The 27,555-nt window shown below is 44.1% G+C and overlaps 1 protein-coding gene across 1 annotated transcript in view; it reads right to left on the bottom strand.

The window, feature by feature from the left end:
• The window catches only part of LOC122564537 (copine-4), a 359,527-nt gene that overhangs the window by 114,791 nt on the left and 217,181 nt on the right, over positions 1-27,555 (bottom strand). The window contains exon 5 of the mRNA XM_043719590.1: positions 7,529-7,603. Coding sequence (XP_043575525.1) covers positions 7,529-7,603 — 75 coding nt within the window. The remainder of the gene's footprint in view (positions 1-7,528; positions 7,604-27,555) is intronic.

The raw sequence follows: 27,555 nt of genomic DNA, 5'->3' as shown, positions 1-27,555 counted from the left end.
CCTCACTGAATTCTCCACAATCCACATCTGGTTGGGGGTTCAGCTTTAAAATGGTTGGTCATTTCATCCTTCCCCTCCCAATACTACAGCCAGATTTAAAAAGTATTTTGTAAACACTAAAGATTGTTACAATTGTACAGAGTGGAACATGTTGAATTTCCTTGAAAATTCCGTCATATACGGGTGAAAGCTGAACTGCTTTCGGGACAATGAAGGATGGACAATAAATGTTGGCCCAGCCAACGACACCCACGTCCTGTGAGTGAATAGATAAAAAATTGTTCTGCACTTTTTCAAAAGGTTATGAATCAGGTATGTTTTGGAAAAACATGTTTTAAATCATAATGGTTTCTCCCCTCCTCCCCTCTCCCCACCTCACCCACACACAACAAATGATGTTGCATCTCAACACCAAACCTCACTGAATCTTCTAACATATGCCCTTCACTCTTTGCCCTATATCCCTAACCCTGTTAGACCTGCCATCTCTGTGCTCTCACCTTGGCACACCTTACCTTGGCACACCTAGTCTTACCTTGGCACAATTTACAATCTGACTAATCACGAACAAAATCATTCAACATCAAAGCACTAAGAAGGACTTCATGTAAAGGAAAGCAGCTGTTTCAATTGGCAATCCTGTGTAACAAGGTGATAAAATAATCATTTGTTTCAAATACTCGAGCATATCTCAGTGAAATTTTAATTATAGAATTCAAATCTACTCAGAGCAACAAAAGGGTAAAATGTATAAGTGGCATTGTGTTGTACCTCCTGTACTTCAAATACTGATTTTGTAATTTTTATTCATTCATTATATATGGAATTAATTCACATATATAGTGATACTTGAAAGATCAACAGTACAATAAAGTATGATTAAAATTCACAGCTCACTGATTAATACCCAAGCTCACTGTCACAGTTTTAAACACTCTTTTGTGGGGTGTGGGCGTTGCTGGCTGGGTCAGTATTTATTGCCCATCTCTGGAGAAGGTAATGCTGAGCTGCTTCCTTGAACTACTGCAGTCCACCTGTTGTGGGTTGACCCACAATGCCATTGGGGAGAGAATTCCAGGATGTTGACCCAGTGACAGTGAAGGAACAGTGAGATATTTCCAAGTCAGGGTGGTGAGTGGCTTGGAGGGGAACTTGAAGGTGGTGATGTTCTAGATGGATGTGGTCTTGGATTTGGAAGGTGTTATCTGAGGATCTTTGGTGTATTTCGGCAGTGCATCTTGTAGATAGTACACACAGCTGCTACTGAACTTCGGTACTGGAGGGAATGGATGCTTATGGATGTGGTACCAATCAGGCAGGCTGCCTTGGCCTGGATGGTGTCAAGCTTCTTGAGTGTTGTTGGAGCTGCACCCATCCAGACAAGTGGGGAGGATTCCATCACACTTCTGCCATGCAGATGGTGGACAGGCCTTGAGGAGTCAGGAGGTGAGTTACTTGCCACAATATTCCTAGCCCCTGACCTGCTCTTGTAGCCGCTGCGTTTATGTGGTGAGTCCAGTTGAATGTCTGATCAATGATAAATCCAGGATGTTGAATTCCAGTGGGGGATTCAGGGATGGTAACACCATTGAATATCAAGGGGCGGTGGTTAGATTGTCTCTTATTGGTAATGGTCATAGCCTGGCAATTGTGTGGTGTGAATGTTACTTACAACTTGTCAGCACAAGTTTGGATACTGTCAAGATCTTGTTACATTTGAACATGTGTACAGCTTAGGTCTCCCCACCTAAGATAGGATATATTTGGCATAGAGAGAGAATGCAGGAAGTTGATACAAGGTATAGCAGGACTGTCCTATGAGGAGAGACTTGTTTGACTGAGTCTGCATTCACTAGAGCTTCTAACAGGGCTGTGCAGACCAGATGCAGGGAGAATATTTTCCCTGGTTGGCAAGTCTGGAACTAATGGACACAGTCTGAGGATATGGGTTGGATCATTTAGGACTGAGATGAGGAAAATTCCTTTACTCAAAAAGTAGTGACCCTGTGGAATTCTCTACCACAGAAGGCTTTGGAGGCCAAGTCATTGGATATATTCAGACAAGAGTTAGATACACTTTTAGATTCTAAAGGCATCAAGGGGAGAGAGCAAGAGTATAGCATTGAATTGGATGATCATCCATGATTATATTGAATGGTGAAGCAAGCTTGAAGGATTCTCTGTAATGCCACAAGAAATAAATTTGTTTTTTTTTTGGTGGGGGGGTGGTGTTCTGGTGGGGAGAACAGCTGGTTTTATGGGGTTACAACAAAAAGAGAAATAAATATTCACAGTCTGAGCCTCCTAGTGGGGAGCAATATTGGTAGGGACATTACAATAGGTTACATGCAGGATTCCACTGACTTCATAACTTAATAACAGCACTCATTCTAATGGCTTAAGCCATAATCTAAAGATCTTACTGAGTTGAGTCCTTTATGAAAATTCCCAAATGCCCACAATTCTCTCCTTATGAATTTACTTGTTAGTATATACATTACGTGATGCTGCTGATAGTTACATTAAACTGAAAGCGTGACTGGATTATCCGTGACCACTTTACCCATCTGGGAGTTACCCTCAGCATGTGGAAATCCCACATGACCCAGCATGATTCCAAAGGGCTTAACAAAATGTTGACAACATAAGGGACACTGGTATGGCAGTGCCAACCACATGGTCCAATGGGAACAATGGGAGACTCTCCCAATGCTCCCATTTCTCCTGAGCTTGACGATGCAGCTACAGGATGACGTCACTCTGTCACAGGAAGGGAGCAGTGAAGCCACACTAACCGTTCAAAGTGGGTGGCCGCGGGGGGGGTGATGGCATTGTTGGAGACTAAGACTGGAGCTTGTTCTGATACAAGAGTCACAAACAACTTGCTGAACACAATGGGCAAATAATCTCTTCACTGGGAGATAGCCTGCCCTTTATATTTGTTCCCTCAACAGGCACGCTTCCAATTTGGATGCTGAGAAAAAAAACGCACACAAAGGCTTGGAAGGGACCAAAGACAATTTCAGGGGTTGGTCACTGAGCCTTTCAGTCCCCTCCCCCTCCAACTTCAGACTTTCCAGGAGAGAGTGTAAAATCCAGCCCAAAGGAACAAGAGGAAGCCATTTGGCCCATCAAATCTGCTAACCCATTGAAGATCATGGCTGATCATTGACCTCAAAACCATATTCCCCTGCTATCCCCATATCTTTTTGTGTCATCATTAACTAGAAATCTATCAACTTTTGTCTTATGGTTCCTGAATAACTGAGCCCCAGTTCTACCTCTGAGGTAGAACATTCCTAAGATTCACCATCCTTTGAGTGAAAAAAATTCCTCGTCATCTCAGTTTCAAATAGTCTATTATTTTGAGGTTATATCCCTGTGTTTTAGACCCACTCTGCAGGGGAAATATCTTATTGACATCCATCCTATCGACCATTATTTGCCAGTTAGATCATAACTGATCTGTATCTTTATCCTAACCATGGCTCTGGCCCACACTACCTTTTGCTGAAAGAGCTAGCAATCCCAGTTTCAAAATCATTAAATGACTTCCAAAGTCAACCGCCGTTTGGGTGAGAATGTTCTGGACCTCTGGTACTCTTTGTACCTTCGTCAGTAAGTAAACACTGGGAATGACATGGTCATCCATCACATGGGCACTGCAGTGGTGATCAGTGGAGATTAATGCAGATAAATGGAGATCATAGTGATCAATACTGATCAGTGGAGATTAATGATGATCAATGGTGATCAATGGAGAACACAGCTCATTTGACTGAACAAGCTCAGACTTGAACGGGGATGAGTTCTCTCAGTTTCATGCTGGTTCTGATTAACATCAGGCAGGGCAGGTTTGGTTGCTCTAGTGAAACCTATCCCCTCCCGCTGTCGCTGAGGCAATGGGCAAGCCATCACTGATGGAGACTGCTCAGAGAAGCATCAACAGGCCCTGAAACAAAGGCCTGCCTTTTGGCAGAGCACACATGAAACAATGACTGGAGTTTAGAAGATAGAAAGAGTGCTCTAGTGAAGATGCTCGATACTGACCTTAAAATGACAGTGAGCTATTTGGGGTAATGTCAGGAAGTGGCTCCTCACAGACAATTGTGAAAACCTGGCACTGTCTCTCACCTCCCCACCCTCCCTCCTTCCCCCTTCCTCCTCACCCTCTTGCCCCTACACATACACACCCACACACATACCCACACAATAACACCAACTGCCAAATAAATACCTTTTAAGGTTGAAGTTCAATTAAAGGTCACAGAGACCCCTGGGTTATAGTTTATGAACCAAGGTAGGCAACTGAGGTTAACATACGGAACAATCCTGATCTAACTGAGCAATGAAACAGGTTTAAGGGGCTGAGCAATCTAACTCTGTTCCTATGATTGCAATCCATTTCCTATTCCCTCCTTTACCTGTGGAAACTCTGATCCATCAATAACCATGGACTTCTGTGCTGGCTTGTGTTTGTATTTGCATTGTTGACTGGTAGAAAGTCCGACTATGCATACGTTTGTACCAGTAGGTGGCTTGTGGGGCTCAGTCAGATCTTTTTTGGGTCAAAGTTTGAATAGAATTAAGAATTACACCGGTTAGCCACACGGAAATATGTCATTCAGCCCAACCAGTCCAATTTTGGTCTTTATATTCCATTAGATCTTTGTATCTTTCCTGATTTAAATCAATTTAATAGCATCAAATCACTGATTTCTCATGTGTTTGTCTAGTTTACTCTTGAATGCGTTTGTGATAGGCACTTCAATCACACTCTGTGGTAGCAATTGAGTGTGTGTAGATCGGGTCCCTACCCCATGGACTGGGAGGCCTAGGTTTAAGTGTATAATAACATCTCTGAACAGGTTGAGAGTGTGGAACTCACTTTCTCTGGGTAAAGGAATTTCCTTTGGGGTTCCCTTTTGGATGTCTATCTAATATTGAGAGCCTCTAGTCATGCTCATCCCCACAGAAAGAAACACTTGCCTCTATCCACTCGATTGAAACCTTGCAGAATTTACAGGTCCTCCTAGTTTCACTTGGAGGTCGCCACTGATGATGTTACCTCGCCAGGTAATGAAACGTCTGGATATCAAACCTACAGCTCAGCGAGCAAACCTACACCCTCCTCCTATTAAGTCAGCTCTCAGCCTCCTTTCTCTCCCCATAAAGGAAAAGACTGAGTTTGTTCACCCTTTCCTGTTACAAATATCAATGTATGTCTGGTATCATCATTTTAAATCAGCTCTGTAGTGTCTTCCATGACTCAATATTCTTTTTATCATTCAACAACTAGAGCGGTATGTGATAGTTAGTGTCTGACAGGGTTAACTGACATCACACGTTAACCCTTGCCCATCAGGTTATAAAGAATCACTTCAGGGAGGAGCTGATTATTATGGTAGAGCATCGCCAATTCTGAAGAGGTCATATTGGACTTGAAAATCTAATTCCCTTTTTCGCTCCACAGATGTTGCCAGACCTGCTGAGTTTCTCCAGCATTCTTTCCATTTATTACTATGCATTTTCCTTGCAGTTACCATTGTGTCTTATGTGTCCTAACCAGTTACTGAGTTGCTGTTCTTAATGTTAATGGCATAGAACTAAAATTGCATTGTGTATTTACTTTTAAAATGAGCCTGATGTCTCACAACAATGCATCCTCACTGGAACATAACATATTATTAAGTGACATGCAATAAACATTAAACAAAAAAGCACAAAGAACTGCGGATATTGGAAATCAGAAACAAAAAATGCAAAACTGTTAATTAAGAACAAGCCCCTCTTCTGTTGAATACATTGTGCGAGCATCCTGCCTCACTTGGTATAAATAGTTCAACAATACCATAGAGTCATATAGCCACACAGCAAGGATACAGACCCTTCGGTCTAACCAGTCCATGGTAACCATAATCCCAAATTAAACAAGTCCCACCTGCCTGCACTTGGCCCATATCCCTACAAGGAGAAAGTGAGGACAGCAGATGCTGGAAATCAGAGTCAAGAATGTGGTGCTGGAAAAGCACAGCAGGTTAGGCAGAATACGAGGACCAGGAGAATTGACGTTTCGGGCATAAGCCCTTCATCAGGAATGAGGCTTGTGGGGCGGGGGGGGCTGAGATATAAATGGGGGGGGGGGGCGGCGCTGGGCATAACCTGTTGCATTCCCAGCTACCTTCCCCTCAGCCGCACCCCCCCCTCCCATTTATCTCTCAGCACCCCCAGCCCACAAGCCTCATTCCTGATGAAGGGCTTAGGCCTGAAACATCAATTCTCCTGGTCCTCAGATGCTGCTTGACCTGCAGTGTTTCCCAGCACCACACTCTTGACCCTCATATCCCTACAAATATTTCTTGTTCACGCACTTATCTAAATGTCTTTTAAACATTGTAACTGTATCCACTTCTGCCTCTTCCTCTGGATGTTCTTCCACACACGAACCACTCTCTTGTAAAAAAAGTTGCCCCTCATGTTTTTTTTTTAACTCATTCTCCTCTCACCATAAGCATATCCCCCCTGGTCTTGAAAGCCCCATCCTCGGGAAACGACACCTGCCACTCACCTTGTCTATACCCCTCATTATTTCATATTACCAAGATGGATTGGTGATACCAAATCGATCCACAAAACTTCATCAGCGCGGGCAGCCAACATCATAAGAAAGTTAAAAATAACATAATACCAGGGTATAGTCCAACAGGTTTATTTGTAAGCACTAGTTTTCAGAGTGTGGCTCCTTCATCCTGAGGAAAGAACAGCGCTCTGAAAACTAGTGCTTCCAAATAAGCCTGTTGGACTACAACCAGGTGTTGTGTGATTGTTAACTTTGTTCACCCAAGCCCAACACCAGCTCCTCCACATCTTGGCCAACATTATAAGAAGCAGAACTACAGGCAGTTCTCTAGGTGTTGCCTAACTAAGATTTGGTGGAGGTTTAGGACCCCCAACTTCAACCTTTAGGAATGTCCTTGAGGGGACAATGGGGCAACAGGTTGGGAGAGGGGAAATCTCTGTAACCGCATTCAGCAATCTTTCTATTTATCCATCTCCCAGATGGTAGAACAATGGTCACCTGTGGACAATATGCAGTTGTCAGCATGGATTGACATTTCAAAGAGGTTAATGAACTGCTTCTACCTTGTCAGACAACAGCAAGGCAATGCAGCTTTCACACCGTGGTGATATTCTGTGACAGGAATTTTGTAATCACCTCAGGCAATTACAAACACAGTTGGAAAGCCAGAACAGAGACTTTTAAACATGTCTAAGCTGGCGAAAATTAAAATTGAACATGTTGGAAATTGCATTAATACTCAGAAACACATTTCCGAACAAAACCAGCCTGAGTGCTGATGGCTCAGTTACAGAGAGTTCCAGTTGTGAATGTGGGAATGGTTTTGAAATTTAGATTAAAGCTGGGAGGGGGGGAAATGATAAGTTCAAGTTCGATTAACATGAGTGAGACGTTTTTTGAAAACCTGATCTACATTTGATTTTAGATTGCTTCTTTTTCTGTCCTTACCTTATCATCGAGTTTTCTTGCACTGAATGTCAACTCCACATAATCATCGTTTCCGGATAGTTCTTCTGCAATGACCTGCAGAGAAAAATGCCAAATTAAGATTGGTCAGAGATGGCCAAGAGAGCATCATTCATCCGTGAGAGAGGATTTAGATAGCAACATCAAAATAGAATAGAAATTTATTGTCACATGTACTTTTACATGAAAAATACGGTGGAAAGTTTTATAAGCTGCTCCAGCACAACACCTGCATCAATGACAGAAAGCATACATAACAAGGAAAATTGAGACAAAGTTCATCACAGTTCAGTTAATGCCTCCTGGGCTCAGGGAATGCAGATTAAGGAATGATGGAATACCCTGAATTCTGGGATAAAACTGATATTCCGGGACAAGATGGCAAAGTCAGGCTGCGGAAACACTGGACCACAGAACAAAGACCAGATAGTTTTAGATTCCCTACAGTGTGGAAACAGGTCCTATGGCCCAACAAGTCCACACCAACCCTCCAAAGAATAACCCACCCAGACCCATTTCCCTCTGACTAATGCACCTAACACTATGGGCAATTTAATATGGCCAATTCACCTGACCTGCACATCTGTGGACTGTGGGAAGAAACCAGAGCACCTGGAAGAAACCCACGCAGATACAGGGAGAATGTGAAAACTCCACACAGACAGTCACCAGAGACTGGAATTGAACCTAGGATCCTGGTGCTGTGAGGCAGCAGTGCTAACCACTGAGCCACTGTTCAGGGCTAATTGTTGGCAAGGTCAGGACTAAGTTGGCAGTGTGGTGCTGGAAAAGCACAGCAGGTCAAACAGCATCCAAGGAGCAGGAGGGTCGACATTTCAGACATAAGTCCCTCATCAGGAATTTGGGTATGATTGATGAGGGTTTCACTTAGATGGTTAAGAACAAAGGTTAAATATCTTTATCTCTGCTGTGAGAGAAGGGTGGTGGAGGTCAGCGTATCCTAGGGGATTGGTGTGCATTTCAGAATCATGGCAGCTGTGCTAGGTTGTATTCCTGTCCCTGCTGCAGTGGGATCTGGGACCTCTTTCCTGCCAGACACAATTGACAGGAGAAGCTGCAACATTTGCAGAGATTCAGAGTTAACATTTCAAGTCCAATATGACTCTCCTTCAGAACTTCTGACCTCTCCTTGCCCCTCCCCCTCTGACCTCTCCCTGCCCCTCCCCCCGATCTCTCCTTGCTCCCCCCCCCCGATCTCTCCCTGCCCCTCCCCTGTGAAGACAATGGGGGAACTGCCTGCCACTCACAAAATGCACCTCAGCAAAACAACCCCGGAAACAACGACTGATGACAGATCAGGACTCAAATGCCACACCCACCGCTACGCTCAGGGGGCACTGGTTACTAACATGCGTGCTGCTTGCACATATCAGCATACAAATTAGGAGCAGAAATGAGCCGTTCTGCCCATCTAGCCCTCCTTGCCCTTCAATAGGATCATGGCTGATCTGTTTGTGTTTCCAATTGCACACTCCCACTTACTTCTGATAACCCGTGACTTCCTTCCCTAACAAGAATCTGTCTACGCTTCAGGTCCTAGTGAGGAACCGTTCTGAGAAAGGGTCACTCCACCTGAAGCGTTAACTCTGATTTCTCTCCACAGATGCTGCCAGACCTGCTGAGCTTTTCCAGCAATTTCTGCTTTTGTTTCTGATTTGCAGCATCTGAAGTTCTTTTGGTTTTTATTAAGAATCTCCCCACCTCTAACTTCAAAATATTCCAGGATCCCACCTCCATCGCCTTCTGAGGCAGAGTTCCAAAATCACACAACTCAGATAAAATTCTTACTCTCATTTCCATTCTCTCATATCAGTCATCCCCTCATATTAAAACTGTGCCCGTTAGTTCTGAACTGTCCCATAGAGAGACAGTATTATTTACCTTGTCAACACTAGTCAAGGTATCACATATTGCAATCCAGTCACCCCGAGTCTTCTAAACACCAATGGAAACATGTCCAAGCTGTTCACCCTTTCCTCATAAAGCAACCCACTCATTCCAGCTATCAATCTACTAAATATCCTCTGAACTACCCCCAACATATTTACATATCTCCTTAAATAAGGAAGCCAAAACTGCACACATTATTCAAGATATGGTCTCACCAATGCCCTGAATAACTGAACATAACATTCTCATTTTCATGTTCAGTTCCTTTTAATAAAGGATAGCACCTCTTTAGTCTTTTTGTACTTGCACACTAACTTTTAGTGTCTCATGAACTAAAACACCCAGATCCCTCTGCAACTCAGAATTCGGTCTCAGTTTAAATAATACACTGCCTTTTACATGCTTTGAATCCATGGGTTTCACGGTGGCTCAGTGGTTAGCACTGCTGTCTCACAGTGCTAGGGATCTGGGTTCAATTCCAGCCTTGGGCGACTGTCTATGTGGAGTTTGCATGTTCTCCCTGTGTCTGTGTGGGTTTCCTCCAGGTGCTCTGGTTTCCTCCCACAGTCCAAACCTGTGCACGTTAGGATGGACTGGCCATGCTAAATTGCCCGTAGTGTCCAGGGATGTGTCGGTCAGGTGCATGAGCCATGGGGAATGTAGGGTTACAGGAATAGGGTGAGTTTGGGTGGGATAGTCTTCAGAGGGTTGGTGTGGACTCAATGGGCTGAATGGCCTACTTCTGCAGTGTAGGGATTTTATGAATATGTCAACAGGCTCCCTTTTAGCCACAGCACATGTTATTACTTCAAAGAATTTAAATAACAGATTAGGTTAAAATGGTTAAACTTAATTACCATGATTTTTTCCGAATGCTCAGTTGTTATCTCCTTAATGATCAATTCCAAGACCTTCCCCCCAACAGACATCCAGTTAACTGATCTTTCACTGATTTTTTTTTGCTAAAACTCAAGCCCTAAGGGTCAATTTTTGGCAGTTTCATGGAGGTTTTCTCTCCAGGAGGTTTCTCGGCTGCTCGTCTCATTGTGCACTCACTGCCCGTCTCTGGGCTCACACTGTCTCTTGTGAGTGCAAGTACTTGCCACTGCCAGGACTTTCCAGGATTTCCCCCAGCAGCACCATATTTAAGGCCCAGTTTGCACCCGTTCTAATGCCGCCAGATACAATACAGCACTGCACAGCAGCACTCGAAAAGCTTCTGATTTCAAATAAATCTGTTGGATTTTAAATTAGTGTGATGTGACTTCTGACTTTGTTCCCCCACCAGTCCAACAACAGCACCTCCACATCCTAGAATCTTAGCAGAGGTGACCAATTGATTATGAGGTGGGTTTGACTTGACTGTAGACTGAGTTCAGAAAAGATTTACAAGGTTATTGCCAGGGTTGCAGGATTTGAGCTACAGGGAGAGGCTGAATAGGCTAGGGCTGTTTTCCCTGGAGCGTTGGAGGGTGAAGGGTGCCCTTATAGAGGTTCATAAAATCATGAGGGGTGTGGATAGGGTAAATAGACAAGGTCTTTTTCCATGGGTTGGGGGAGTCCAGAACTAGAGGGCATAGGTTTAAGGTGAGAGGGTAAAGATTTAAAAGGGACATCAGGGGCAACCTTTTCATACAGAGGGTGGTGCGTGTATGGAATGAGGTGCCAGAGGAAATGGTGGAGGCTGGTACAATTACAACATTTAAAAGGCATCTGGATGGGTATATGAATAGAAAGGGTTTAGAGGGATATTGACCAAATGCTGGCAAATGGGACTAGATTAATTTAGGATACCTGGTCGTCATGGATGAGTTGGACCAAAAAGTCTGTTTCCATGCTGGATATCTCTATGACCTCTCTCTAAGATCATTAACCCCTTCAATATCAGAATCTGAACCAACAGACCTTAGCCTTCCCTATTGTAAAGAAAGCAACCCCAGGCTATCTAATCATTCCCTCATTACTAAAATTCTCCAGTCCTGGCAATGTCCTCACAAATCTCCGCGTGGTCCCCCAGGGAAGAGAAACTGCAGGAGGGCTGATTTACAGACTCAAATACCTCCCATCTGGGTTCCTCTGAAAACAACGCTGTTAAATTGGTAACAACAGGAGAGTTTATGGTTAAGGTAGTTGCACTTTAACAAAGTGTGCAGAACTGAGTGAGCAGATGCTGGATACCTCAAACCCATAGCTTTGACATTGGTACAATTGGAGTTGCTTTGTACAGGAGCTTGCTAGTCAGCTGATATAAACAGTCATCTGTAATGAGCGTGGGTGGTATACACAGTGACGACGATACTCAACTATTTTTAATTGGCTCTTACCTTTACTTTACAACAAGATGAGAGAGAGGAGAGTATCTATTAGATCGCTATCAAATCAACAATGTGGGCTTGTTTTATTAACTGATTTACATCTTAACAGGCTCAATCTTGCAGAGAATATAAAATTAAAAGCATCTACTTCCTCAGCCATTGTAAAAGAAAAATAACTCTGACTTCAGGGTCTCATGTTTGATGAAACACCTTGGCTGTTGGCCAACTTGTTCAGAAACAGAACGGAGGCTGTTGACAAGCGCTTGACAAATGGAAGCAATCATCTAAAAGGAATCTCTGCTGAGATAAGTCATTCAGAGTCGCACTCACTACTATACACATTAAAGGAACATCAGCAGGCATTTTTGGGTAATAATTTGACAGCACTATGTTTTAGGCATGGAGTTGTTAGACATGCCCAAAGCCTGTCCACCCTCTACAAGGCACAAGTCAGGATTGTGATGGAATACTCCCCACTTGGGGGCAGCTCCAACAACACTCAAGAAGCTTGACACCATCCAGGGCAAAGCTTGATTGGCACCACATCCACAAGTATCCAGTCCCTCCACCACCAATACTCAGTAGCCAGTCCGTCCACCACCGAAACTCAGTAGCCAGTCCCTCCACCACCGACACTCAGTAGCCAGTCCCTCCACCACTGACACTCAGTAGCCAGTCCCTCCACCACCGAAACTCAGTAGCCAGTCCCTCCACCACCGACACTCAGTAGCCAGTCCCTCCACCACCAAAACTCAGTAGCCAGTCCCTCCACCACTGACACTCAGTAGCTGCAGTGTGTACTATCTACAAGATGCCCTGCAGAAACTCACCAAGGTTCCTTAGACAGCACCTTCCAAACCCATGACCCCTTCCATCGAGAAGGACAGGGGCAACAGATACATGGGAGCATCAGTACCTGTAAGGTCCCTTCCAAGACACTCACCAGCCTGACTTAGAAATATATCACCATTCCTTCAGGGTCACTGGGTCAAATCCAGAAAACCCCCTCCCTAACAGCATTGTGGAAACTTCTACAACCTATTGAGTGCCCTGGTTCAAGAAGGCAGCTCACCACCACCTTCTCAAGGTCATTTACGGATGGACAATAAATACTGGCAAAGCTAGTGATGCCCACATCCCATGAAGGAATAAAAGAAAATTCAGGAACTCACCATAATAGCTCCAAAAATGTGCTAGATTGTGTGCAGGCACTTTTCTATAGCAGAAGCTCTTCAAAAGCAACCTTGACAACAAGTTGTGCACCTGGCCCTTTCAGTAACACTGTAGCTGACCATTAGAAGTAAGAAATAAGAACAGGAACAGGATGTTTGGCACTTGAACCTGCTCTGCCATTCAGTAGGGTCATGTTCCATCCAACATTACTCATGTCCACTTCCCTGCCCATTCTTCATCACCTTTGATTCTCTATTGATCAAGAATCTATCCCAGCAGTAAATATACACAAGGACTCTGCCCCCACAGCTCTCTGTGGTAAGGAGCTCCAAATACTTACAACCCTCTCAGCGAAGAGACTCCTCCTCATCTCTGTCTTAAATTGATGCCCCTTTATTTTAAGACTATGCCATCTGGTGCTAGACTCTCCCATGAAGGGAAACATCGTCTCAGCATTCACCCTGTCAAGACCGTGAAGAATCCTGTCTGTTCCAACGAGATTGCCTCTCATTCTTCTAAACTCCAGGGAGTAGAATCCCAACCTGTTTAGCCTTTGCTCATAAGACAATCTCTCCATACCAGGGATCATCCTGGTGAACCTCCTCTGAACTGCCTCCAATGATATGATATCTTTCATTCAATAAGGGGACCAAAACTGCTCACAGAACTCCAGATGTGGTCTCACCAGCACCTTGTACAATTGCAGTAAGAATTCCCTACTCTTATACTCCAACTCCCTTGAAATAAGGATCAACATTCCATTAGCCTTCCTGATTATCTGCTGCACGTGTGTGTTGGCTTTCTGTGTTTTATGAGTAAGTAAACTCAAATCCCTTTATGTTGCAGCTTTCTGCAGCTTTTCTCCATTTAAATAATACTTCTCTTTTGTTATCCCTGCCAAAATCTTCCCTTCCAAAAACTTCATATTTTCCCACAACATCCTCCATTTACCAACATCTTGCCCTCTTACATAGCCTCTCAAATTTGGCTGCAGTGCCTTCACTTCCTTTGTCCAAGTCATTCATCAATATTGCAAACCACGGCAGTCCCAGCATTGACCCCTGTGGAACCCAATGGTCACGGGTTGCCAACCTGAAAACAAACCCCTTTATCCCCACTCACTGTTTCCTGCCCATGAGCCAATTCTCCATCCATGCCAATGTAACACCAATCCAACACCATAGGCTTTTGTCTTATGACTTAACCTTTCGCAAGTTACATTGTCGAACACCTTCAAGAAGTCCAGATACAACACATCTCCTAGTTCCCCTCTATCCACTCTGTTAGAGACTTCCTTGAAAAACTCTAATCAATTTGTCAGATAGAATTTCATTTCACAAAGTCATGCTAACTCTGCTTAGTTAATTATGACTTTCCAAACGTGCTGTTTAATAATTGATGAACAACTGGTCCCTCTCTTACAGCTCAGCCCTTGTTGCTTGCCGATTGGGATGGTGATGTGGGATCCCAATTTGAGATCCTGGTTTTGGATCAGCCCACCTGGGCAGGTCAGGAAAGCACTCCGTTCACAGGCTTCCAGAGCCCACCTAACCTTCTCAAGAGACTTGTGCTAACAAGGGCATCATGGGAATGAAATCTCTGTGCACCTTTTCTGGGTTAACTTGATCAATCCAACAGCCAATTAGATTAGCTACAGTGTGGGAACAGACCCTTCAGCCCAACATATCCACACCGACCCTTTGAAGACTAACCCACCCAGACCCATTTCCCTCTGACTAATGCACCTAAAACTATGGGCAACTTAGCATGACCAATTCACCTAACCTGTATATCTTTGGACTGTGGGAGGAAACTAAAGCACCCAGAGGAAACCCACACACACATGGGGAGAATGTGACAAACTCCACACAGACAGTCACCTGAGGCTAGAATCCCTGGGTCCCTGGTGCTGTGAGGCAGTAGTGCTAACCACTGAGCCATCATGCCTCCCCAATCAGCCTGCAGATCAGAGTGTGTTCAGGCTCAAAGAGTCAGCCTCTAAGCTTGGCTGTTGTGTTTCATCCTGTCTAACCAATGAATCCAAGGTGTCCTTGCAAACCCTAATGTCACTTTGCAAGAATCATTTCCAAGCAAAACTGAAAACGGAAATACACCTCTTCACCACTTTACAATGACTGGGTACAAGAGACTCGTTACACTGTCAATTTACACCATCTGCCACATTCAACTAGCAGAATACAGACTAAAGCAATTGCCCGGGTCCTACTGAGGTGTTTGCATGAATCACATGCACATCTGTCTCCGATATTCCAGTAATGATTTCTAACGGCCGTCAGCAATGATTTGAGTCTTGCAACTTGATCAAGAGCCTTTCTTGTTCTATTCTTTAGATCGCAGTCAATACGTGTAGTTGGTTAGTTGTCCCACTGACTTTGTTTCAGTGGCAAAAAAAACAATTCCAGTCCATCAGTTCCATCAATAGATTGGAGAGATTGGGACTGCTCTCTTTGGTGAAGAGAAGGCTGAGGGAAGATTTGATGGAGGTTTTGAAAATCATGAGACGACTTGCCCAGATAGAGAGAAATTGTTTTCCGTGGTGGAAGAATTCAGAAGAAGAGATCACAGATTTTATGGTAATTGGGAAAAGTAGCAATGGTGATACAAGGAGAAACCTTTTCACCCAGCGAGTGGCTAGGATCTGGAATGCGATGCCTGAGACAGCAGTGGAGGCAGGTTCAATCATGGGTTTTCGAAAGGGAATTGGATTATTATCCAGGAAGGAAGGTGGTGGGAGATTGGCACGAAGTGAGTTGTCATTCGAACAGCAGACATGATGGGCTCCTGCTGAGCAGGAACAGTCCTATGTTTTAGAAATGTCATGGTCTGGTCTCCTCAGATGCATAAAAACACAAGCATTACAAATGAAAAACTCATTCGAATGTCGGCAAGTAACCAGGAATTGAAAAAGCGACTTACATAAATCTCCACTGAGCTCCGTTTGGAAAATTCAGGCTATGATACAGAATTATTCCATTGTCCAACTTGATTTTCCCATTAGATTGAACCAGTCTACAAGGCTTTAGAAGCAGCAATCGTAGTTATTCTGGCTGATTGAGTCCTAATAACAGTAAATTAAATCAGCAATTTCTGTTTCTTTTGGCTGATCTGTCAATTTCAGCAACTGAAATGCTTCATTTTTTGAAGTCGCATTGTCGTTTTGGCACACCTGTGGCCACTTTTAAAAGGTGATGCAGTCTAAAGGTGAAGGAGGGGATTCAGGGGAAATAGATTGGACTGTTGAATGAGCATAATCAGTTGCTGAAGAGGAATCTAATTGAGGAACAGTCAATAATGAGGGCTCCAGGTTCAGATAAAATCTCTCAAATGCTCATACAACATGGAAACACTAGTCAGGCTGAGAGAGGCTGTCTTGTCAGAGAGATATTATTTCCTTTTCAGGCAAGTGAAATATGAGTAGTCAATTCTCTCTGTGTCTTCTATTACCTGGGATGTTTCCTTTATGTTTTCCTGGGATGTTGGCATTGCTGATAAGACTTGTTGCCCATCCTCAATTGCCTTTAATCTGACAGTCTCGGTCAGCCATTTCAGAGGACAATTAAGAGTCAGCCACATTACTGTGGGTCTGGAATCATATGTAGACCAGACCAGGTAGGGATGGCTGATTCACCTCCCTAAAGGTGTCTCCGTCATTTTACCCTCTGTCATCTTGAGGTCATTACAGCATGCACTCCTCAGGACAAATGCAAGAATGCCAAATTTCAAGCAATCACAGCAATTTATAGTACTGGAGAAACGGCTGCTGATTTGTTTGGCAAGCTAACTCTGATTGGCCAGGGTGTTGTCATGAAGAAGGCAACAGGAAACAACAAGTTCCTCAAACTCCTTCCTATATCGGAAAATGTACGAAGCTTAAACAAAGTTTGTTTGCAGAAACTGGAATGAAGACGGCCTGTGATTCGACACTACCCTCCTGGATCTGAGGTGCCTGACCTTCAACAACCACAGCCATCTTCCTTTGTACCAGAAACAATTCTAACCAGCAAAGATATGTTTCCCAATTCCCAGTGGCTCCAGTTTTTCTAGGGCTCCTTGTTGCCATGCTCGGTTAAACGGGGCCTTGCTGTCAAGAGCTAACACTCTCCCCTCCCCTCTGAAATTCAGCTCTTTTGTCCGTGTTTGAACCAAGGCTGTAATGAGATCAGGAGCTGAGTGGTCCTGGCAGAACCCAAACTGGGCGTCACTGAGCAGGTTATTGCTGAGCAGGGGCTGCTTGATAGTATTATTAATAACACCTTCCATAACTTCACTGATGTTCGAGAATAGGCTGATGGGGCAGTAACTGGCCGTGTTGGATTTGTCCTGCTTTTTCTGTACAGGACATATTTGGGCAATTTTCGGGGAACTGTCAGTGTTGTCATTTACTGGAAGAGCTTGGCTAGGAGAGCAGCAAGTTCTGGAGTACAAGTCTTCAGTACGATTACTGGAATGTTGTCAGGGCCCGTAGCCTTTGCAGTCTCCAGTGTCTCCAACTGTTTCTTGATATCATGTGAAGTGAATCGAATTGACTGAAGACTGGTATCTGTAATGCTGAGGACCACTGAGGTTGAGATGGATCATCCGCTTAGCACTTCTGGCTGAAGATTGCTGTGAATGCTTCAGCCTTATCTTTTGCACTGATGCATTGGGCTCTTCCATCACTGAGGATTGGGATAATCTCCTCCAATTAGGTGTTTAATCACTCACCACCATTCAAAACTGGATGGACTGCAGAGCTTAGATCTGATCTGGGATTCTGGAATCTCTTAGCTCTTTCTATCATTTACTGCTTGTGCTGTTTGGCATGCAAGTAGTCCTGTTTGGTGGCTTCACCAGGTTGACACCTCATCTTCAGGTATGCCTGGTGCTGCTCCTGGCATGCCCTCCTGCACTCTCCATTGAACCAGGGTTGACCTCCTGGCTTGATGGTTGAGTGGGGGATATGCCAGGCCAAGAGGTTGCAGGGTGCGTTGGGAGTACAATTCTGTTGGTGATGGCAATTAAAACAAAGGGAGTACAATTCTGTTGGTGATGTTGGTGAGGTGCTACATCTGTTCAAAGCCTATCACACCTAGGAACGTGACAGTGGCACGCAGCATGATGTACGATATTCTCAATGTGAATGCAGGACTTTGTCTCCACGGGGACTGCACGGTGGTCACTCTTACCGATACTGTCATGGGCAGATGCATCTGTAGCCTGTAGATTGGTAAGGATCAGGTCAAGTATGTTTTATAGAGAATGTGGGTAACTTGAATTTATAGGGTTAAAAAACTTTTGCTCAGAAATATATTCCAAACCAGGCGCAAATTAATAGTCCTCGAACTCCCTCAAGACAGGCTGACAGTTTTCCCTCTGATTCCTATTTAATTTGTTGAATTAAACTTGACAGGAGAACTGTGCCTTACTTTATCACTGAGAGTTCAATGGAAATCACACATTTCTGCAGACGTGCAATTGACTCAAAACCACACGACCCCGTGCATGGCTTGTGTCAAGTGTCCTTAATCTGTCCAGCATGCAGTCGCTGCTCAGAAGGCGACTCTGTTTTCTAATCATTGAGCTGACAAGGGAATTCGAATTTAAACAACCTTATTGAACTTCTGCCTCCGAAAGCTCATCAATGTTTGATGAGTGCCTACCCACAAGCCAGTGGCTGAAGACAAATTCTCCATCAGTTTTACCGACAGCTTCAACAATTGCTCCTTTTCTCCAGACAGTTGAAGATTACGGTACAACAATGGTGCTGTGTATTTGTGCAATACCTTTGACATAATGAAAACGTGCCATCAAACAAAAATTTGTCAGCTTAAGGACAGCTAAAAACCTGGTCGAACAAGTTAGTTTGAAGAAGTATCTGGAAGAAGTGAGCGGAAGAGAGGGAGAGGGGCTTTAGCAAAGGAACTTCACAGTGTAGGAATGAGGCAGCTGAAGGTATGGGCAGTGAAGGTGATGCGATTAAAACCGAGATGCCCAGGAAAGCGGAATTGGAGGAGAATTCCCCCAGAGGATCGGAGGGAAAGCAAGGGAAACCGGCAGACAACTCAGTAACAAACAAATGCCAGGGATTACTTGTGAGAGCAGGGGGAGACAGTTAATGATGCGCAATGTGAAACAGTTTGCAAGACAGGGAAGCAAAACCTAAACAATTAAAAATAGTCATTATATGTTCCACCACAAAATGTATTTGCGAATCAGGAAGCTAAACACAGGGTGATAACCAAAGCAAGCAGAGTATAATGAGGCAAAATAGAATAAAGGCAAGCAGAGTACAAGACAAAACAGCAGCTAGAACAAAGAGACTCAAGCGTGTAAGGATAAAACACGACATAGCAATTAAAACCAAGGGAAACATAAACATCACGAGGTGAAACAGCTAGCAAATGCCTTAAATAGTGAGATCGAAAAAGTCGTAAGTAATTTGAGAGGCAGGAGCAGGGAGTTTGTAAATTGCAATGGATAAGTCAAACAACTATCCCAGAGTGTCTCAAAACCTCAATTATTGTGGACTGAGGAAGAAATTGTGCATGTCATAGAGACGTACAGCATGGAAACAGACTCTTCAGTCCAACTCATCCATGCTGACCAGATATCCCAAACTAATCTAGTCCCATTTGCCAGCACTTGGCCCATTTTCACTCTGTTACTGACAGCACATATACTGCAGTCTGATAAGCAAATGACACTTTAAGAACAAAGTCACTATCTTTGCAGACTCCAGATTAAGGATATTCATTCAGTTCACAAAGATGAAGAAATCATTTAATATCCTCAATTGAGCTACAGAAGCAGCTATTTGCTTGGAATAGTTTGTCACATTGGAGAAGGCAAAGGTTTTAATTTCCCCATTCATTCTCAGGATATTGGGGGTATTGCTGACTGGGCCAGCATTCCTACCCATTTCTAATTGACCTGGACAATGTGATGATGAGCCACTTTCTCAAAGTTCTACAGTTCAGGAGGGAGTTCCAGGATTTTGACCCAGCAGCACTGAAGGAATGGTGATCTACTTCCTAGTCAGGATGGTGAGTGGCTTGGAGGGGAATTTGCTGGGAGTGGCATTCCCAATGTATTGGCTGTCCTTGTCCTTCCAAATGGTAAAGGTTGCAGGTTTGGAAGGTGCTGGCAAGGGATTAGTGATAGGCTACTGCAGTGCACCTTGTAGATGGCACACACGGTAACTCAGTGATGAAGGAAGTGAATGTCGAAGGTGGTGGATGTGCTGCCAATCAAATGGGCTGCTATGACCTGGGTGGTGTCAAGTTTCTTGAGTGTAGTTGGAGCTGCCCCCATGAAGGCAAGTGGGGAGGATTCCATCGCACTCCTACCAAATGGAAGGAATAATTAAGAAGAAATGAAGCAAAAGGAGGTTTGTGGAGATAAGTTCTACCCTTTCCTTTCACCTGTCCTTCAACTCTCAGCCTCCACTGACCCTTTCAGATCTTACAGTCTGTTGCTGCATCTATATAACCATCCCCTACAGGGGGATTGTGTCCAGGCCTATTCGAATAAACTCTAACCAAAACCAGCACTGATCAGGTTAGAGCAGGTGCAGGAGCATTTGGATATGAAACATACATCAAGAATTTGGGGGAAAGGAGCAAGGAGGTGGAATTAAAGTGCCATGATGCACACAAACAGATTCACTTCAAAATCACACCTAAATATGCTGGCGATGATTGCTCTAATTGCTAGTTTTCCAGATTATGATGATGGAGATAAAATCAATGGACAATGTACTTCAAAAACAACTTAATCAGCAACACAGCATCAGGGATCTTTCACCTCCCACGTGCACTTTAGAAAATACTGTGGCCTTCCTTTGGATAAAGGGACATCATATGCTACTCAAATACAAATTGTGGAATCCAAAAACCCAGCCAACAGACCAGACACTCAATGGAGATTTCTAAAGAGAAGGGTTAGAGAGACCTCCAGAAATCATGTACAATTGAGATGAGTTGAAGGACTATACTAGATTCAGAAAATGCATGTCTGAGTTTAGAGTTTGCTGTGCAATCTTTCATATCCCAAATGAGGAAGCTTATTGAATATTAAGGTTCAGTGAAATTAGTAACCTCCAACCTGTTTCCCAATTATTGTCCCTCTTTACTCCTGCTATTACGCTCAGATACAAGACCTCACATCACAGCGATCAGATGCACCCTGTTTAATCACAGACAGTATCACAATAACACTCCTTTAATCCTTGCAACTTGCCAACTGACTATTTCGAACTGGAACCTTGGTTGTTTGAAAGGAAGTGTGGCAAGGGGCAGGGAGTCAATCCACACTGAGGAGGCTGGTGCAGAATGACAGTGCAGTTTGTTACAATTCACTCAGGGAGTCTGAGTTGCTGCAGCAACATTCGGTCTTGTTGTAGCCTACAGTTACAGAGAGTGATGGGGAAGGCTCCAATTCTCATTCCCATCACATGGCTGACCAGGAATCTCTCCCTCTCCTGTTGTGGTGAGTTGGTAGGATAGTCAACCTGTCTGGCCGCATTATGAACACAGTTTCCTCGAGTGAAGTCCTGGAGCTTTTGGCTCAGAGGCAGGGACACTATCCAATGCAAGACCTCCCCCACTCCTTTGAGGCTGGTCAGCTTACTAAACATTACAAGTGTCTAGCCCTGTCTGTACAATGTTTTCCAGACCTCAGAAACCTCAGGAGCTGATGCTATCTTCAGGGGTAGGTTAGGGATTCAAACCAGGTGTCAAGCATTTTGTGTCCCCTTAAAGAGTCCAACCCCTCCCACGTGTGTCAGGGATTAGACCGTCCAACTGAAAGCCTGTCAATTGGACTACCTTTCATTTCCTCCTCCCTGGGATGTGGGTGCACTTGAAAGGCCAATCCCTCTTTGTCTTTAAACTGAATGGCTTGCTTACCCATTGCTGTGGGTCTGGAGTCATATGTAGGCTAGACCAGGTAAGGAGAATAGATTTCCTTCCCAAAAGTGCAGTAGTGAACCAAATGAACAATCGATGATAGTTTCATGGTCACCGTGCGTTGACTATTCAATTCCGGACTTTTATTAACTGCACTTAAATGCCACCAGCTGTTGGGGTGGGATTTGAAAACCTGTCCCCAGACCATTAGTTTAGGCCTCTGGACAGTTCAATGACATTGCCAGGACACTGCCAACACCCAAGCAAGGAGCTTACCAATACCATTCTCCTTATTTGATTTAAGATGAGACCATCTCAAAGTAGGTGTGACAGTGGCCCTGAACTTACACCAGAAACAGACTGAGATACAGGGTGGATCACCGTTGACTCCAGGGGTTTTGAATGCCTTTTATTTTGTGGGATTTGGCCAGTGCTGGTTAGGCCAGTGTCCAGTGCTGGAAGAGATGTCATCTTCTCAAATAAAATTGAGTACCTTGTAAAGCCCGAAGTCAACTGCACTGCATTGGGTTCATCGAATTCACTGCCATAGAAGGTGATGAGGGCCAGGTCATTGAGTATATTTAAGATTGAGATAGGTAGGTTCTTGAGTATCAAAAGTTATAGGGAGAATGTGGTTGAGAAATGTATCAACCATGATTGAATGCTCCTTGATGGGCTGAATGGCCTAATTTCTGCTCCTATGTCTTATGGGTCTAGAGTCACCTGTCAACGAGCATAAGTGATTTACTCCACTGAAGAACTTCAGTGAAGCAGTTTTGTTTTGTTTTTACAACAACCTGATCTTTTTATTTCAGATTTACTTCACTAATCACACTTAAACTCCCCAGTTGCTGTGGCAGGATTTGAACACCCACCTCCAGGTGATTAACCAAAGTCTGTGCATTACTAATTCAGCATCATGATCACCATGCTATCACACCAGGTAGGAAGCAGCTGGGACCTCTGGCCTTACTTTGAAGTCCAATACCCAAAAAGGGATTGAGGATTGGAGCATAAAAGAAACGAAGCCTGGATATATTGTGAACTCCTGCTTCGCCACTTAATCAAGAATGTTCCCGCCTCAGGCGACTGTCTGCCATGGCAGGATTGAACCCCAGAACATTTGTCGGCAGCACGTGGCACAGTGGTTAGCACTGCTGCCTCACAGCACCAGAGACCCGGGTTCAATTCCCGCCTCAGCCGACTCTCTGTGTGGAGTTTGCACATTCTCCCTGTGTCTGCGTGGGTTTCCTCCGGGTGCTCCGGTCTCCTCCCACAGTCCAAAAATGTGCAGGTTAGGTGAATTGGCCATGCTAAATTTGACGTAGTGTTAGGTGAATGGGTAAATGTAGGAGAATGGGTCTGGGTGGGTTACGCTTTGGCGGGTCGGTGTGGACTTGTTGGGCCGAAGGGCCTGTTTCCACACTGTGAGTAATCTAATCATATTACAGGAAACTTCAGGCATTGGGAAGGAGACATACACTTGCCTAAGTCAGAGCAAAAGGCTGAGGGTCAGTCTTGAAGAAATCATTTTTTGATCTCATTTGTTAATCTGGATTTACCATATTTTACACACAAGGATCAGACTTGGGCATGGTCTTGGGAGCATAGGGTGTAAGTGGACTTGCTGGACAGTCACCCCCTTACAAGCCTCATGGGATAGGCAGACACCTGTGGTCCACAAAACTAGATAGAGTACCCTGTGATAAGGTTAATTCCAATTATTTCCTATTGTGGGTGATGTTACATCACTATCAAGCCATGGACATGTTGGTTAAAGGCAGGGTTAGGCCATATGATCCCTTGCGTCTGCTCTGCTGTTGGATCAGATCACAGCTGAACTGATTGTCACATGATCCCATTTTTCCCATCGACCTCCAATACTCGTTAACTCCATTGTTAAAGAATCTATCCTAAAAATACACAATGATCCAACCTCTCTCCTCTGGGGAAGACAGCTCAACCATAGGAATGAAAATATTTCTTCTTAACCCTGTCTTCAATGGGTGATACACAAGTCTTTTTTTAAAAAAAAACTCTCCTAGTTCTGATCACTCTCACAAAGGGAAAATCCTCTCAGCATCCACCCCTCAAGAACTCTATGATTCTGAAATGTTTCAATAAATCACTTTTCATAGTTAAAAATCACACAACACCAGGTTATAGCCCAACAAGTTTATTTGAGGTACTAGTTTTTGAAACGCTGATGATGAAGGAGCAGTGCTCCGAAAGCTTGTATTTCCAAATAAGCCTGTTGGACTATAACCTGGTGTTGTATGATTTTTAACTTCATCCATCCCAGTCCAACACCGGCACCTCCACATCATCCCTTTTCATGTTATACATTCCAACTGATACAGGCCCAATCCTCCCTACTGGAGACAGCAACTGTGTCCCATCGGGTTCACCATGTTGCTATCCATGGTGCTGAAATGATCCTTCGGCAGGGAATTTTGAGCCTAAGACTGCAAGTCTTGCAGTCTATTCAGACTGCTCTGCTTTTTAATGACATCATGTCTAATCTGATAATCATCAACTCCATTTTCCAGCCTTTATCCCCAAAACCCTTGATCCCCTTACTGATTAAAAATCTGCCAGTCTCAGTCTTGAATACACTTAATGACCCAGCCTCAACAGCTCTCTGTCGTGAAGGATTCCACAGATTCACTGCGTTCAGGCAGAAGAAATTCCTCCTTATCTCTTTCTTAATGAGAAACTCTTTATTCTGAGATTACACCCTCTGGTCCTAGACTCTCTCACAAGGGAGAATATCCTTTCTGCATCTGCTCCAGAAAGCTCTCTAAGAGTCTTGTACATTGCAATAAGGTAGTTTCTCAGTCTTCTAAACTCTAGTCAGTACAGGTCCAACCTTCTCAAACTCTCCTCAGAAGGCAGTTCCCCCCATACTCAGGATCAGCTGAGTGAACCTTCTCTGGACCCCCTTCCGTGACAGACTACCTTTCCTTAAAGGGCCCAAAACTGTTCAGGATTATAATTTGCCATCAGTTGTGCTATCTTAGAACTGATCTCTCTTTATCCCTCTCTAGCCATGCAGGGGATTAGATTACTTACAGTGTGGAAACACGCCCTTCGTCCCAACAAGTCCACACCGAACCGCCGAAGCGCAACCCACCCGTACCCCTACATTTACCTCTTACCTAACACTACGGGCAATTTAGCATGGCAAATTCACCTGACCTGCACATCTTTGGACTGTGAGAGGAAACCGGAGCACCCGGAGGAAACCCACGCAGACACGGGGAGAACATGCAAACTCCACACAGTCAGTCGCCTGAGGCGGGAATTGAACCTGGGTCTCTGGCGCTGTGAGGCAGCAGTGCTAACCACTGTGCCACCGTGCCACCCACATAGGATAACCTCATATGAACCAGGATGGTGAAGTTATTTTATATATTGTTGTACATTCCCTATGGTACAAACAGCAGCACAGTGCACACTTCAATGAACAAACCTGAAGGCAACTCCATCATGTGAAAATTGACATTGATGATTCCTCTCCTACAAGAAATGAGGACAAGTGACATAACAAGCACTTAATATCGTAGCTTAAAGCAACAAGAACTATCAGCAAACAACACAGGCTGGTGGCAGATACAGTCACAGTTCACTGACAAACAAGGAGGTGGATAGGTTCAGTAATCAGAGCTCTTTGGACTAACAGCAGTGAGTCATGACAAAAGGAAGAAACCATTATCTCTTCAGGCTTCTAGGGAAAACCAGGGTCAGTAGAGACCGGAGGATATCTCAAAAATCAGGCACTTGGTTTGACGCTGTGCTACTGCTGATCTGAAGAACCCTATGCTCCTGCCCTTGATAAATTCATTTCAAAACGCAGAGGATACAGTCCACATCACGAGATTCCAAAGCCCTTTGCTAACTAGTTCATCCTTAACATTGGCTGAGCAATTCTGCAGAAATGGATTTTGATGTATACACGGATTACAGCTAGGGCAATGCCACCAAAGGTCAGAAACAGAATGGTTAATAATAAATATAAATCCAGTTGGGAATCCAGGAGAAATTTCTTTACTCAGAGAATGTGAAACTTGCAAACACAAAGAGTATTGGAGGTAAATAGCAGAGATTCACTTAAACAGAAGCGAGATAAAGATGAGAGAAAAAGTAATATAAGGATTTGCTGATAGGCTTAGATGAAGAGGAGGTTTATGTAGACAATAAGATCTTAGCCTGCTTGACACCCTCCTCATTCCTGAAGAAGGGCTTATGCCTGAAATGTCGATTCTCCTGCTCCTTCGATGCTGCCTAACCTGCTGCACAATTCCAACAACACATTTTTAAGCTCTGATCTCCAGCATCTGCAGTCCTCACTTTCTCCTAATAATTGCCAAGTGGCCTGTATCTTTACTGTATGTTCCAAGTAATCTCAGATGTGGTGTTACAACTGAGGCTGGAGGAGTAAATCAGTATTCTAATTCCAGTTCTCCACAGGTTGCAACATATTATAAACAATTTTCCTCCTACAAATACCAATCAAATACCATATCCATAACAGGTTTTAAACAATACATCTATCAACCAGGTTTTTGATAAGCATAATTATGTTTCAGATCAAAATGAAAGTTAATTCTGTAAGGATGCAACAGTTGGTTAACATAATGTATTCAGTGAAACAGCACATGGATTAGGAGTGGCAGTGGGTTATAGGTGGTGTAATGGACTGTGAAGAAGGTTATCTCAGAGTACAACGGGACCTTGATCAGATGGGCCAATAGTGGAAGATGGAGATTAATTTAGATGATTGTAAAGTGTTGTATTTTGGCAAGGCAACCCAGGGCAGGACTTATACTCTCAATGATAGGGCCTGGGGAGTGAAGCTGAACAAAGAGACCTAGGGTACAGGTACACAGGTTTTTGAAAGTGAAGTTGCAGGTAGACTGGTGGTGAAGAAGGCATTTGGCACACTTACCTTTATTGGTAAGAACACTGCGTACAGGAGTCGGGATGTCGTGTTGCGAATGTTCTATAGAAGGATGTTGTGGAACTTGGGAGGATGCAGAAAAGATTTACCAGGATGTTGCCAGCAATGGAAGGTACGACTTATAAAAATGGGCTGGATGGACTGGGACTTTTTTTCACTAGACTGTAGGAGGTTAATGGGTGACCTGGGGACTTGTCCACCTTTATGTCTTTTAGAATACCCAACACTTCCTCCCTGCTTATGCCAACTTGACCTAGAGTAACCAAACATCTATCCCTAACCTCAACATCTGTCAGGTCCCTCTCCTTGGTGAATACCAATACAAAGTACAAAGGAACCTCAATTATCCGAATGTGATGGGCAAGCACTATTTTGTTCGGATAATTGATTATTTAGTTAATTGATTTAATGTTTCTCCTCTGGGGCTCAGAGTTTTCTGAAGTTTCCTTTCTCCTTGCTCTGCCTGCCTTGCTCCCTCTCTCTGTCTCAGGGTTTGTTTCTGAGCAGATACACATTTGTGTGTAATGGACCTGCAGCATTGCCGAAGCCTCCTCCATCCCCCCATCAGTTCAATGGGATTGACAAGGGATGAACTCAGATTTCTCCAGTTTCCTCATTTCCCCTCCCCCCACGTTGTCTCAGTCCCAACCCTCGAACTCAGCACCACCTTCCAAACCTGCAATCTTCTTCCTGACCTCTCCGCCCCCACCCCCACTCCAGCCTATCACCCTCACCTTAACCTCC

Source organism: Chiloscyllium plagiosum, chromosome 29, assembly GCF_004010195.1.
Source record: "Chiloscyllium plagiosum isolate BGI_BamShark_2017 chromosome 29, ASM401019v2, whole genome shotgun sequence".
NCBI lineage: Eukaryota > Metazoa > Chordata > Chondrichthyes > Orectolobiformes > Hemiscylliidae > Chiloscyllium > Chiloscyllium plagiosum.
The sequence above is the reverse complement of the archived record's forward strand: the minus strand, read 5'-3'. Positions and strand labels throughout refer to the sequence as shown.